The sequence below is a fragment of the Palaemon carinicauda genome, chromosome 10 (genome assembly GCF_036898095.1).
Source record: "Palaemon carinicauda isolate YSFRI2023 chromosome 10, ASM3689809v2, whole genome shotgun sequence".
Classification (NCBI taxonomy): Eukaryota; Metazoa; Arthropoda; class Malacostraca; order Decapoda; family Palaemonidae; genus Palaemon; species Palaemon carinicauda.
The window spans coordinates 154,532,168-154,544,862 of record NC_090734.1 but is presented as its reverse complement, the minus strand read 5'-3'; the positions used below and the strand labels follow the sequence as shown (position 1 = coordinate 154,544,862).

Genomic DNA, 12,695 nt, shown 5'->3' with positions numbered 1-12,695 from the left:
TTTTGTTATATTGATAACTGTCAAAATAAAAAAACTCTTAGCTTATACGCTGTAAACTTAATTAACTCTGGTCTCTACCCACCGCCTTGGGTGTGAATCAGCTATTATATATTCACCGGCTAAGTTAAATAATTAAAAATTATATTTTAATTATAAAATAAATTTTTGAATATACTTACCCGGTGAATATATAAATTAAATGACCCTCCCTTCCTCCCCAATAGAGACGCAGCGGGACGAGAAGAATTGAAGGGTTTGTTTACATGCAAGAGTGGTATCTGGCCGACAGTTGGCGCTGGTGGGCACACCCGCAACCTTCATAGCGATCGCTCGCGAGTTTTTTGAGTGTGTTTTCTGTCGAGCCGCAGAGTTGCAGCTATTATATATTCACCGGGTAAGTATATTCAAAAATTTATTTTATAATTAAAATATCATATTTACCAAAATTTCCCTTGGGCATAGGTTTAAAGGCTACTCATGAATAGCAGAGGCAAGGGACAGTGACATTGCCCAAGAGACTGACCGTATATACATATGATCAGCGTCCAAGCCCCCTCACCACCCAAGCTAGGACCAAAGAGGGCCAGGCAATGGCTGGTGATGACTTAGCAGATAGATATATGGGCTTTCCCAAACACCCCCATCCTTAGCTTACAAGGATGGTAAGGTTGCGCAACCAAAGAAACTAACGAGTTTGAGCAGGACTCCAACACCCCCAGTCTGGCATTCGCCAGTCAGGAACGTTACCACATATCGACCTTTGCATAAAACTGAAAGGATTTAAACATGAATGGAGGGAGAACTTGCATTGAAATTATCCCTTTCAAGGACAGTGGGGTCATGTTTTGAAATGTCATAGGTAACAGGTTCTTAAGGGGGGGATCTCTTAATAAATCTGGAGGAATCTTCAAGATTGTGTTGGGTAACAGTATTAGTCAAAAGTAGCACTTGTCTTTTGCCGAGGACAACAGAAAGTATGGAGGAAATTGGATGTGCTTTTCTAATCCTGAGTTATCTCATGGATCTTCCTGACTAAGCCAATTACTTATTGGAATAGGATAATGGTGAGAACAGATCTTGGGAAATGTGAAAAATAAAATACAGTACAAAGAGCAACACAGCCGATGGCTGAAATGACTCCACTCTGCAACGCGCATAAAATGTTAATCACCAATAAAACAAGCATCCTTGAAATCTGCATTTAGAAAAAAGTCCTTGATATTAAATCTACAGTATACAGTATATTATATGAGTATGGTGTAGCGTGAAAATCCTTGCATATGATTCTATTAGAGAAACTTAGATGATCTGTCTCTCTCGCCAGAGGGGATTTTTCCAGGTTACTGTCCCAAAAGAGCAAAAATCTATTATGTAAGAGGTTAAAGGTGTCTGGTTCCAGTTCCAGTTCCATCAAAATAGATGCTCACCAGAATGTCAGCCAGCAGTGGGCTCCCCAGTAACCAGCTTAAACTCACGGTCCCGGGCGGGGATCGATCTGCTGCCATGCGAAAGCTAGGCAAACACGTTCCCACTGTACTATGATGAATGGTTATCAAACTGCAAACACAAACCTACCAAAAGCTCTTTCAAAGTTAAAAAGGGGTTAACTACCCCTCTACAAAACCTACTTTGGATATAAATCGAAATGTAGTTCTTAAATTAAAACTGGAATAGACAACCATTTTCATTTTCCTTCTAAATGATAAAAGCAGAAGTATAACCTTCATTATTATGAATAACAGCAGCTTCTCTGTTGACTTCAACCTTTCAAAAGTGAAAATGAAATCACCGATAAACAAATAGAAAAATACAGATGATGAACGTATCAAATCAATTTAAGAGGGCTCTGTATGCATTCTTTTATTATCATTACTACTTGCTAAGCTACAACCATAGTTGGAAAAGCAGGATGCTATAAGCATAGGGGCTCCAACAGAAAAAATAGCTCAGTGAGGAAAGGAAACAAAGAAAAATAAAATAATCCAAGAAAAGCAACAAGAATAGAATAAATATTTCCCAAATAAACCATAAAAACTTTAACAAAACAAGAGGAAGAGAAACAAGATAGAACAGTGTGCCCAAGTGTACCCTCAAGCAAGAGAACTCTAACCCAAAAGACAGTGGAAGACCATGGTACAGAGGCTATGGCACTACCTAAGATTAGAGATCAATGGTTGGATTTTGGAGTGTCCTTCTCCTAGAAGAGCTACTTACCATAGCTAGTCTCTTCTACCCTTACAAAGAGAAAAGTGGCCACTGAACACTTACAGTGATGTAAGAAGAATTGTTTGGTAATCTCAGTGTTGTCAGGTGTATGAGGACAGAGGAGAATGTGTAAAGAATAGGCCAGACTATTCAGTGTGTGTGTAGGCAAAGGGAAAATGAACCGTAAACAGAGAGAAGGAGTCAATGTAGTACTGTCTGGCCAGTCAAAAGACCCCATAAGTCTCTGGCAGTAGTATCTCAACGGGTTGCTGGTGCCCTAGCCAACCTACTACCTACTACCTGTACTTATTCAACGCCACCTAGTAGCAAGTATATGGAACTTTTTAAAACTAGTTATGACCTTATCAGACCAGAAGTTAACACACAAAACCTGATATGATATGAAGATTTTTTCCTATTTTTCTTAAATTAGAAATCAAAGATAAAAAAGGATTACTGTACATAAACTGCTAATAAACTAAACTATAGAACTGGTAAGGTCCACATATTGGAAAGACCAAAATTAAATGACAGCTTTTCAAGCCGACTGTTATAATAAGCAGTTTAATGCAGTAATAAAGAAAAACATAATAAAAATATAATTCTAATTTCTTAAAAGTTTCACCCATCATCCTTACACTCAATAAGTTCCAGATTCTTATGAAAGAAATATATTTTCAAAATGTAGTAACCCATCAAAATATAATTTTTCCCAAGAACAGAGAATTGCAAGCACGTTACCTGCGGGTTTTGCATTATCCGGGTCAAAAGGCTTCGACATCGTTTGCTTCTGGGGTACGGCTGGATTGATAAGGGTCTGGGGAAACTCTGTGGGTCTGCGATAAAAATCACCCGTATCTATAGGTCGTTCTTTTTCCTCAAAGGACTTCTGCCAAAATGGCGTGTCTCGGTCCCGCAGGTTGGAGAAGAATTGATAATCGTCCAGACCGGCCATAATGAGATGGTATTGGCGTGCTCTCCTTTGGGGTACCTCATGAATCTAACAATATATCCAATGCATGGCTTCCTGGCTATGCCTGAAATGAAAACAAAAAGTGTCATTAAGAAACAATGAAATAACAATTAACTAATAAGGGACTAATTTTAGTTCTTTTTGGCCAATGGTGGTCAATGCAAATAGTGAATCACGTTCTGCTTGCCATAACATAACAGTAATGAGATAAATGTTAAAATGTAAACGCAGCTACCTATTACAGAGAAAAAACTAACAGAAGTAAGTGATAAATTACATAATCAAAAGAACGTCAAAATACTATTTAACATGGCTAACGCACATAGAAAAATAAAAAATTGTAAGTAATTTTTATTTTTCCTAACATACTTACCGAGAACTACTTTCTTAGGAGTTACCTGTAATCTCCTCTCTACCGACCAGAGTTTTGTGTAGGATACCCTAAAACCCGTTTTATATGGAGGGCTATCTCGGGCGTAAGAGAACGTGCCCCGAGGGTAGCTTTTGCGCTAGGTCGAGGTCCGCCTGGGTCGTGACCGTCAGTAAGTTCTTCGGATATTGCACCATCCTCGCAAGGGCAGAGAGGCACTCGGGGAAGGAAGGGAGGGCCATTACCCGAAAGTAGTTCTCAGTAAGTATGTTAGGAAAAATAAAAATTACTTAAAATTTTTTATTTGTTCCAACACGAATACTTACCTCGAACTACTTTCTTAGGAGACTTACACTTTAGGAGGCGGGAGTGCCTTTCTGACTTTCAGACCCAGTAAGCGGAAGCCAAGAGGCCTAGGTATAAACGAAAAATACTAGGAAAACGGACGATAGGGTAACTACACAAAGAGCTCACGTTAGTGTCTAAGTACTCACCCTTTGAAAAACTTCTTCTGATGTTGAATCCAGTAACGTAGTTGAGGAGAAACGTGTTATCCAATGGTTACAAGAGGGTTCTCTCCGATAAGGATAGGGAAAAACGGGGAATAGGGTGAAAGGAAACAAACTTGTGTCTCCCGGTTTGCTATCCACGATTGATCCTGGGGCTTTTACCGTTAAACCACTTGGAGAGCGGAGATGACTGTTCCAATGGAGAACCCGTCTAAGGACTTCCTCGAGTAGTCCTTGAGGTAATGGGCAGTGAAGGTTGACTGGTTAGACCAGGTACCTGCTCGAAGAATCTGACCCACTGCCATGTTTTTCTCAAAGGCTAAGGACGTACTCAGACCCCTGATGTCATGGGGTTTGGGGACGCCTGGCAAGGCCAGAGCTTCTTCCCTGTAGGCCCTGGCAATAACCTGTCTCAACCAGAAGGAAATGGTGTTCTTGGATACCTGTTTCTTAGTAACGCCCGTGGAGACGAAAAGGCTCTTGATGCCTGGCCGGAGATGAGCTGTCCTTTCAAGGTATTTTCTAACGGCACGGACCGGGCATAATTTCAAATCCCCAGCCTTCCCCGTCCTAGGTATGGCTGGCAGAGCGAAACCTTCGAATTTAGGGTCCCAGACGGCTGGATTCTGGGTCTTTGCCACAAAAGAGGGAACGAACTTGAAAGATATTTCCTTCCACCCCCTCGAATGAGAGACGTCATAAGACAGCCCATGGATCTCCCCTACTCTTTTAGCGGAAGCCAAGGCCAGCAAAAAGACTGTCTTGAGAGTGAGATCCCTGTCTACGATATCTTTCATTGGTTCGAAGGGGGGCCACTTAACATCTTCAGGACCCTCGCTAAGTCCCGATGAGGCACCCTAACTGCCTGTGGGGGGCAGGACTGCTCGAAGCTTCTTACAAGCATCGAGAAGTGCCTAGAGGAACCCAGATCGATGCTCTTCAGGAGGAAGACTTGACCCAAGGCGGCTCGTACTCCTTTTATGGCTGGGATAGACATTCCTATTTTGTCCCTGAGATATACCAGAAAATCCGCTATGTCTAGGACCGAGGCTTTGAGGGGTTTAATGTGCTTCGAAGCGCACCACTTCGTGAAGGAGGCCCACTTAGCTTGGTAGACCGCTGCCGACGACCTTCTCAGGTATAGTGACATCCTCTTAGCAGTAGCTGATGAATACCCCTCCTTCTTCAGGAGTCGCTCGATAGTCTCCAGGCGTGAAGACGCAGAGACTGTGGGTTGTCGTGAAATCTGAGAAAATGAGGTTGTTGTAGAAGGTCTGCCCTGTTGGGGAGTGGCCACGGAGGTTGACTCGCCAGGTCTTTTAGGTCTGCGAACCACTCTCTCTCCGGCCACCAGGGCGCTACCAAAGTCATCCTTAAGTTCTGGGCAGTCCTTACTCTGTTGAGTACCTGCCTTATCAACGTGAAGGGGGGAAAAGCGTACACGTCTAGGTTGTCCCACCTGTGCTGAAAGGCATCCTCCAAGGCTGCCTTCGGGTCTGGGACAGGAGAACAATACACGGGAAGTTGCGCGTTCAGTTTGGTTGCAAAGAGGTCCAACACCGGGGAACCCCAACGTTGGATGATGAGCTTGGCTACTTCTGGAAGGAGGGACCATTCTGTCCCTACTATTTGGCCAATCCTGCTGAGACCGTCGGCCAGCACGTTCTTTTTCCCGGGGATGAACCTTGCTAACAACACAACTTGGTTCGTTTCTGCCCAATCTAGAATCTCTAGGGCGAGATCGCACAATTCCCTTGACTTCAAACCTCCTTGTTTCTTTATGTACGCTACCACTGTGGCGTTGTCGCACATCAACGCCACAGTGTTTCCCCTTAGTAGATCTACGAAGTGTAGGCAAGCTTACTGGACTGCCTTCAACTCTAGGACATTGATGTGTAGGTTCTTTTCCCCGTCCATCCAGGTTCCTGTCGCTGTCTCGTCGAGGAGATGGGCTCCCCATCCGTGGTTGGAGGCGTCTGTGAACAGAAGTAACTCGGGAGGGTCGTTCGCGAAGGGCATCCCCTTGAGCGAGTTCGATCGGCAATGCCATCATTCCAGGGAGGGCATTGTGTTTGGTAAGACTGGGATTAGTTCTTGTTGCGAGTCCAGTTGGCACCAGAGGTTCTTCAGATTCCATTGGACGGCTCTGAGCCTGATTCTCCCCTGGGGAACCAGTTTCTCCAACGACACCAGATGCCCTATTAGTCTTTGCCAGTCCTTCGCTCTCCTGGGCTGCCCCGACAGGAACGGACGAAGGATCTCCCTCAGATTGCTTATTCTGTCTTCTGAAGGAAATGCTTTTCCCAGAAGGGTATCTAGTGTCATCCCCAAATAGGTCATTCTGGTGGAGGGGGATAGGTTCGATTTTTCCGGGTTGATCACGATACCCAGATCCTTGCAAAACTGGAGAAGTTTCATCCCTTGCTCTTCCAAGACGTCCTTCGAGTAGGAAAGAAGCAACCAGTCGTCCAGGTACCGGATGAGGCGAATGCCTCGTTCGTGAGCCCACACTGAGACTGTCGTGAAGACTCTCGTGAATACCTGGGGCGCTGTTGACAGTCCGAAGCAAAGGGTCTTGAATTGCAGGATCTGGGTACCCCATTTCACCCGGAGAAACTTTCGACTCGAGGGGTGGACCGGAATTTGGAAGTAAGCGTCCTTGAGGTCTATGGTCATCATGTAATCTTTCTCTCTCAAGGACAGCACGACTGACTTCGGGGTGTCCATTTTGAAGTCTGTCATCCTTATGAATTTGTTGAGGGCCGACAGATCTATAACCGGCCTCCACCCCCCTGTCGCTTTTTCCACCAGGAACAGACGACTGTAGAAACCTGGACCTGGGTGTAGGATCTCCTCCATGGCGCCCTTCTCCAACATGGAGGACACCTCCTCTTGAAGGGTGGCTCTCTTCAACGGATCCTTGGGAACCAGCCACTCCGACCGGCTGGCCGGAATTAGAGGGGGGGGTTCCGCTAAGAACGGAAGCCTGTAGCCCTCCTTCAGTACGGACACTGTCCAGGGCTCTGCTCCGTGAGCTTTCCATGCTTGCCAATATAGTCTGAGGCATCCCCCAACCTGAGGCTTGGGCAGGGATAGGGGGCCTCTCACTCTATCTCCTCCTGGAGGAGCGGCCTGAACGGCCTCTCCTGGAGGAAGAATAACCTGTTCTAAAGGAGGCTGCAGCTGCTGGGGCTCCTCTACGGGGGGGCTGAGGCGCTGAAGCCCAGGAGGAAGAAGGAGCTTCTCGCTTCGCCATGCTAGGCGAGGCCTGAGACGTCGCGGCACTGTCTGAGACTGACCTCTTGTAGGGCGGTCTCCTTACTGGCGTAGGCCTGGGCGTGTTTAAGTCTTTCCATTTGGACACTTTCTCCATGATAGTTTCTAAGTCCTTTAAGGGGAACAAGGAGTCACCCCACAAAGGAAGGCTCCTCATGGCCCTCGCTTCTCTGTCTGGGACCTTTCGGGACACCTTTGCCAGGACGGTGTCTCTCTTGCGAAGCACCCAATTCGCGGTCAGGGCGAGGGACTGGTAAGTCAGGAACTTAAGCGTCTTGCCACCGGAGGTGATAAGTTCCCTCAGGAGGCTTTGCTGTTCCGGGTCTGTGGGGTCAAAGGTAGCTTGCACCCCTACTAAGGTGGAAGCCCACCAGTCTAGCCAAGAGGAGACGTGTACCAGGTCCCTAGACATTTCCTCCATCATTGCAGCCTCTGATAGAGAAAAACAGATTGGGGCTGAAGAGGCTCTGTCTTCCGAGACGCCCTGTCCCAGAATGTCGAGAGAAGGTTCTACTTTGCAGGCTCCCGGCCGTCGTCCTTCTGGTACATAGACCTTGCTCTGCGTTTTGAGCCCCTGGAGTAACTTAAAAGAGCTCTGAGTCTTGGGGGCTTCGGCATTACCTGCCACCACTCTATCCACGTGCTCCTGTCCCAGGACGAGATCCCGGGCTACAGGAAGGGCCAGGGAGGTTTTTGGCTGGGCAGGGGCCTGCATCAGTCGGATAAGGCTGGACCTCCAAAGTCTTCGTCGGTAGCTGCCGGTTCCTCAATCTTGTGATGCCTCCTGATTAGGCCAATCACTCTTCTATAGGCCGAGTCCTCCGTCGGGGAGTCCTCTCTACCGTCGACCGAAGCTTCGGCTTGAGCCCGGGGAGCCGGGTCACCGGGCACCCCCACCGGGCGCCTTGGTCCTGGTACAACAGGAACTCCCCTGCAGAGGTACTGGTCCTCCCCGGCGGAGGTCTCCGCACCAGGGGCGGGGGTTAGGACAGGCATCGCCGAACCGGCGAGGACTAGCGTCCGATCCAGTTCCCTGGAGGACGAGGACGCAGTTCCCATGGGCTGAACCGACAGCGGGAACCGTTCCTTAAAGTCCGAGGGCCGCACCAGCTGGGCTGGTTCGGCCAGGCTGCCCGTAAGGAAGCGCTGTTCCCCCCGCTGGGGGGGTGAACCGGCGGCTTCGCGGTCTTACGCCTTCCTGCCGAGTCCTTCTCGCTTTTCTCCCTGCGACGGTCATAACTATGCTTGGAGGGAGGTCTCCTTGGCGAGAACTCCCTGGACCGCCGGTCCGGGGAACACTGAAGCTCCGACTCACGGGGTACGAAAACCCAATCGCCATCGGGTGACCTACTCCTCCTATGTTTCCTTCGTGGAGAACGGGAGCGCCTCCTGCTGTACCTGGAACGTGACCTTGAGCGGGAACGCCTGCTCCTGGACCGCTCTCTCCGACGCCGATGTCTTCTTCTGGCTTCTTCACCCGACGAGAAAGACTCCTCCGAAGAGCCTGACGTCACTGTACCTACCGTATGGCGGTCGGGAGCGGGGACCGTGGGGGACTTCGCGGCTCGTTGTGTACCCGAGGTAGAGGGTTGCAGGAAGGCTTCAGGGACCTCCGTGAGAGGGGTTGGAAACGTGGGTTGGCGCCCAACACTAGGGAACCAGGAATCCAGGCCCTCTTCCATCTGCATAGGGGACCTACCTGGTGTCTTAGGCAGCTTCCAACCGAAGGTATCACTCCCTGCGGAACCTAACTTACCCTGGTTATCCCCGCCTGCCGAAGAACCTGAAACACAGGCCCACGAAGGGGGCGAAGACACAGAAATAACATTGCTACCCCACAAGGGATCATCGGAGGAAACGTGCCCCCCAAGCACAAGGGCCGAGTCTCCAGAGCTCCCTGACACAGCACTACCGGGCTCCTCGCTAGCCCGAGAAGGACCCGCAACCCCCACTTCATATTCACCAGACTCCTGGGGAAGAACGCTCGGTTCTTTCCCCACGATGGACTTACCTCGTCCCCTACTCTGGGTAGGGGAAGGAGAGACAGAAGCCCTGTCGGACCGTTCACTGGGCAACGGTAGCGGCGAAGAAACATGACAAATTCGAAGATAATTTGTATTTTTCCTAACCATACAAACCTTAGCTATTTACAAAGGGTTATTACTTTTAGCGTAGCTGAAATGGCGAGCCATTAGAATTTAACGAGGGTGTATTACCCCCGCGCTAGTTAGCGGGGGGGGTAGGGGAGTGGTAGCTAGCTACCCCTCCTCCCCCTCACACACACGTGAATACTCACTTTCACTTAGAGGTAGGACTTGTCTTGGGGGACAGGGCTGGCGGGCAAATATGTGTAAATAGCTAAGGTTTGTATGGTTAGGAAATATACAAATTATCTTCGAATTTGTCATTTGTTCCGTAACCGAAATACAAACCACGCTATTTACAAAGGGTGACTTATCCCTTAGGAAGGGTGGAAAGTCCCCAGCCATACTGGCTTTGGCTTTACCCGGGGACTCAGAATCCGAGTGAGTCGCACTCGAGAAAAGGAGTCCCTGCACCTCACAAGTTCCTTGCTCCGCAAGGAACCATGTGGCCTACGTAAGCTTGTGTGTGAAGGAAGAAGTGTGACCCGTCTTAGGCAGTTGACCTGGAGTTCCAGAAGGAACTCTGGGTTAGGACGTTCCCAATACCACCTCGTCAGGGTATGGGGGACGCGACAGTATTGACTCAATACTCGGAACACAAGGAAGCATGGTTTACCTGCAGAGGTTCGAGGTCAGCTATGCAGAGACCAGGATGCTGCTTCCCCGTAGAGGGGATGATGAAGAAAGAAGTAAGGGCCAGACATACTTCTTTCGTTCATGCAGACTAAAACCTGATAACAATGCCCTCAACCTTCTGCTACCTGTCCAAAAAGGAGCCTGAGGTTAGACCAGCTGTTGTGTAGCCACCACAGAGCGATAGAAAACGTATCGAGACTCCTGTGGGTCACGCCCTGCAGGAAGCGGGCTGCGAAGGTCATCAGACGCTTCCAGACTCCAGCTTGTAGCACCTGCGTCACAGAGTAGTATTACTCGAAGGCGAGGACGTTGCGATGTATCCAACATCGTGCTGTAGGGCGACGTGACGGGGGAGGGTTTGAAGACAGGTCGAGATGAATGTACTCGAGTCCGGGCTGAAGAGGTATACTGGTGACTCTCCCCCCATGTGTTCCCAAATCGGCTGCAACTGAGGCCAAACTGCAGCTGTTCCCAGCGCTAACCTCTCGATTCCTTACTGGCAAGAAAGAGAAGGTCTTGGGACATAACACACAGAATGGAGACTCGAAATCTTGAATGAATCGGACCGAAGGGTCGGGACCCTCAGATTCTGAGTCTAGCCAACAACTCAGGAGCGAGCCTGAATGTTGCCTTCCCCTCTTCCTTAGAAAGGGGGGAGTAGTAAGAGACCAAGAAGATTGCTTACACACTGGCCGTGGCCAGAGTGAGCAGAAGACCCAAGGCGGAATACAATCCGAGGCCTGTCGTAAAAGGGTCTTGAGAAGATCTCTTAAAGGACTAAAAGTCCGAGCCATGCTCCAAGTTGGAGGTCTTCCTCCGACTAGGGCAGGGACGATCGTAGCTTCGCATGAGCGAGGATAGATCCAGCGGGCAGGAAAAAGTTATTCCTTTAAGCCTGAAGGTCAGGGAAAGGCTGAGCGACAGGCTTCATTGCCGAGAGCGGAAAGGAGCTTCCTCCCGCCGAAAGGCAATAAGACCGTTATTGCTGGAGAAGAGGCCTCACGGGAAGAGGTATATCTCCCACGGCACCCACCACCTTAGACTCTTCACTTTGCCTGGGAGACCCCTGTGGATGACTATCGCAGATGACGCGACCTCCGTACCGCGACTGTAGCGGGTTGTCTCTTCTAGAGGAGGAAGCGTAGTGTCTCCAGGCATGAAGCCGAAGCGATGCCCCGGTTCGGGAGAGATGTCGCAGTGTGGTTGCTTGAGTAGTCTGCGCCGTGGGAGAAGCTCTCCCGGGAGTTCCGTCAGGGGAAGCAGAGGGTCCAGAAACCGTTCTGCGCATAGTCCCAGTGGAGCTCTCCCATTGAAAGGTTGACAGACAACCTGGTTTTGTTGAGACCCATTGTCCGCAGACAAAAAGGAGGGAAGACGCAGGCGTCGAATTTGTCCCACCATCACCGGAATGCATCTTGCCAGAGTCTCGGGGTCTGAGACTGGGGGTAAGACTAGTGGAAGCTTGAGGTTCCAAGGTGTTGCGATCAGGTCCCCCAGACCAGCACTTGCTGGTTACCCAAGGTCAAAGACCCCTAGGTACACTCTCTCTATGAGGCTCTGCTCGGATAGTCTGAGAGAGACATTCCCCTGCCTGGAATGAGAGAGCCGATGGTGGAATTGAGAGAATCTCAATCATCCCGGTATCTCTACTACAAGATGTGAAGGTGTGAAAATGCGTCCCCTGCTGGTTAGAATGAAGTCGACGCGCAACGGGGCGACTTGGCAGGAGCTGTAGGATCTGAAGAGGGGCCAGAATAAGGCCCTTAAGCCTGCCTGAATGATGGAGAGGTATCCTTCAGGTCTTGACCATAGGCCTGGACCGGAACATGCCCCCCCCCCCCCCTTTCCTTTGACGAGTCCGAGAACCGCATCAAGAATGTGGGGAAAGGACGAGAATATCCACTACCATCAAGAGGCTCCATAGGTCAACACCCATTGCAGGTTTAATAGTTCCGCTGGTCCCATAGGGCCAGGGAGTCCGGTTAAACATTGCCTGAAGCCACCGGGACTTGGATCGCCCCACATGGAACTTATCCTGAGGCGACCGTTCGGACTATAGACGGGTCAATGAGGAAAGAAGAACTAGGAAACGTTCTAAGGTAGGGCTGAAAGCTCTGCTTGACTGAGAACAGGTACTGCGACTCTCCTCAGTCTTGCCACAGTCAACCGAAAGGAAGGCTCGGAGGATGCGGTAACAGAATCTGGCGTCCCCAGGTGGTCACCCATCCAAGTACCGACGTTGCTTAACCTCGCTGGACGGACGAGAAGCGGGGTTTCCAATGTGGTAAGGCGGTTGACTCAAAATCATGGCCAGATACTCCAGATGTTGAGGCAGAGGAAGAGAAGGCTCCAAGCAAAATACCATGAGCCCACACTCATGGTCACATTCCGGAAGCTAGTCCCGGCGCTGAAGAAGGTCGAAACCCGAGCCTACCGGAGTTGACCAGCCCTCCAAACAGCAGAGGAGGCGGAAGCCTGCACCTGAGCGGCCAAGAGGAAGGCAGGGAGAGTTCTCTGGGGAAACAAACCTGCTATGCCACGGCGGGATAGCCACACTGCATCATAAGCAGGAATACTTGCAG

At 49.4% G+C, this 12,695-nt stretch overlaps 1 protein-coding gene across 3 annotated transcripts in view; it reads right to left on the bottom strand.

Annotated features, from left to right (window-relative positions):
* Positions 1-12,695, bottom strand: part of LOC137648884 (mitochondrial outer membrane protein SLC25A46-like) — a 137,218-nt gene that overhangs the window by 117,089 nt on the left and 7,434 nt on the right. For all 3 annotated transcript variants that reach the window (XM_068382060.1, XM_068382061.1, XM_068382062.1), the window contains exon 2: positions 2,947-3,242. In XM_068382060.1, coding sequence (XP_068238161.1) covers positions 2,947-3,160 — 214 coding nt within the window. In that variant the 5' untranslated portion in view covers positions 3,161-3,242. The remainder of the gene's footprint in view (positions 1-2,946; positions 3,243-12,695) is intronic.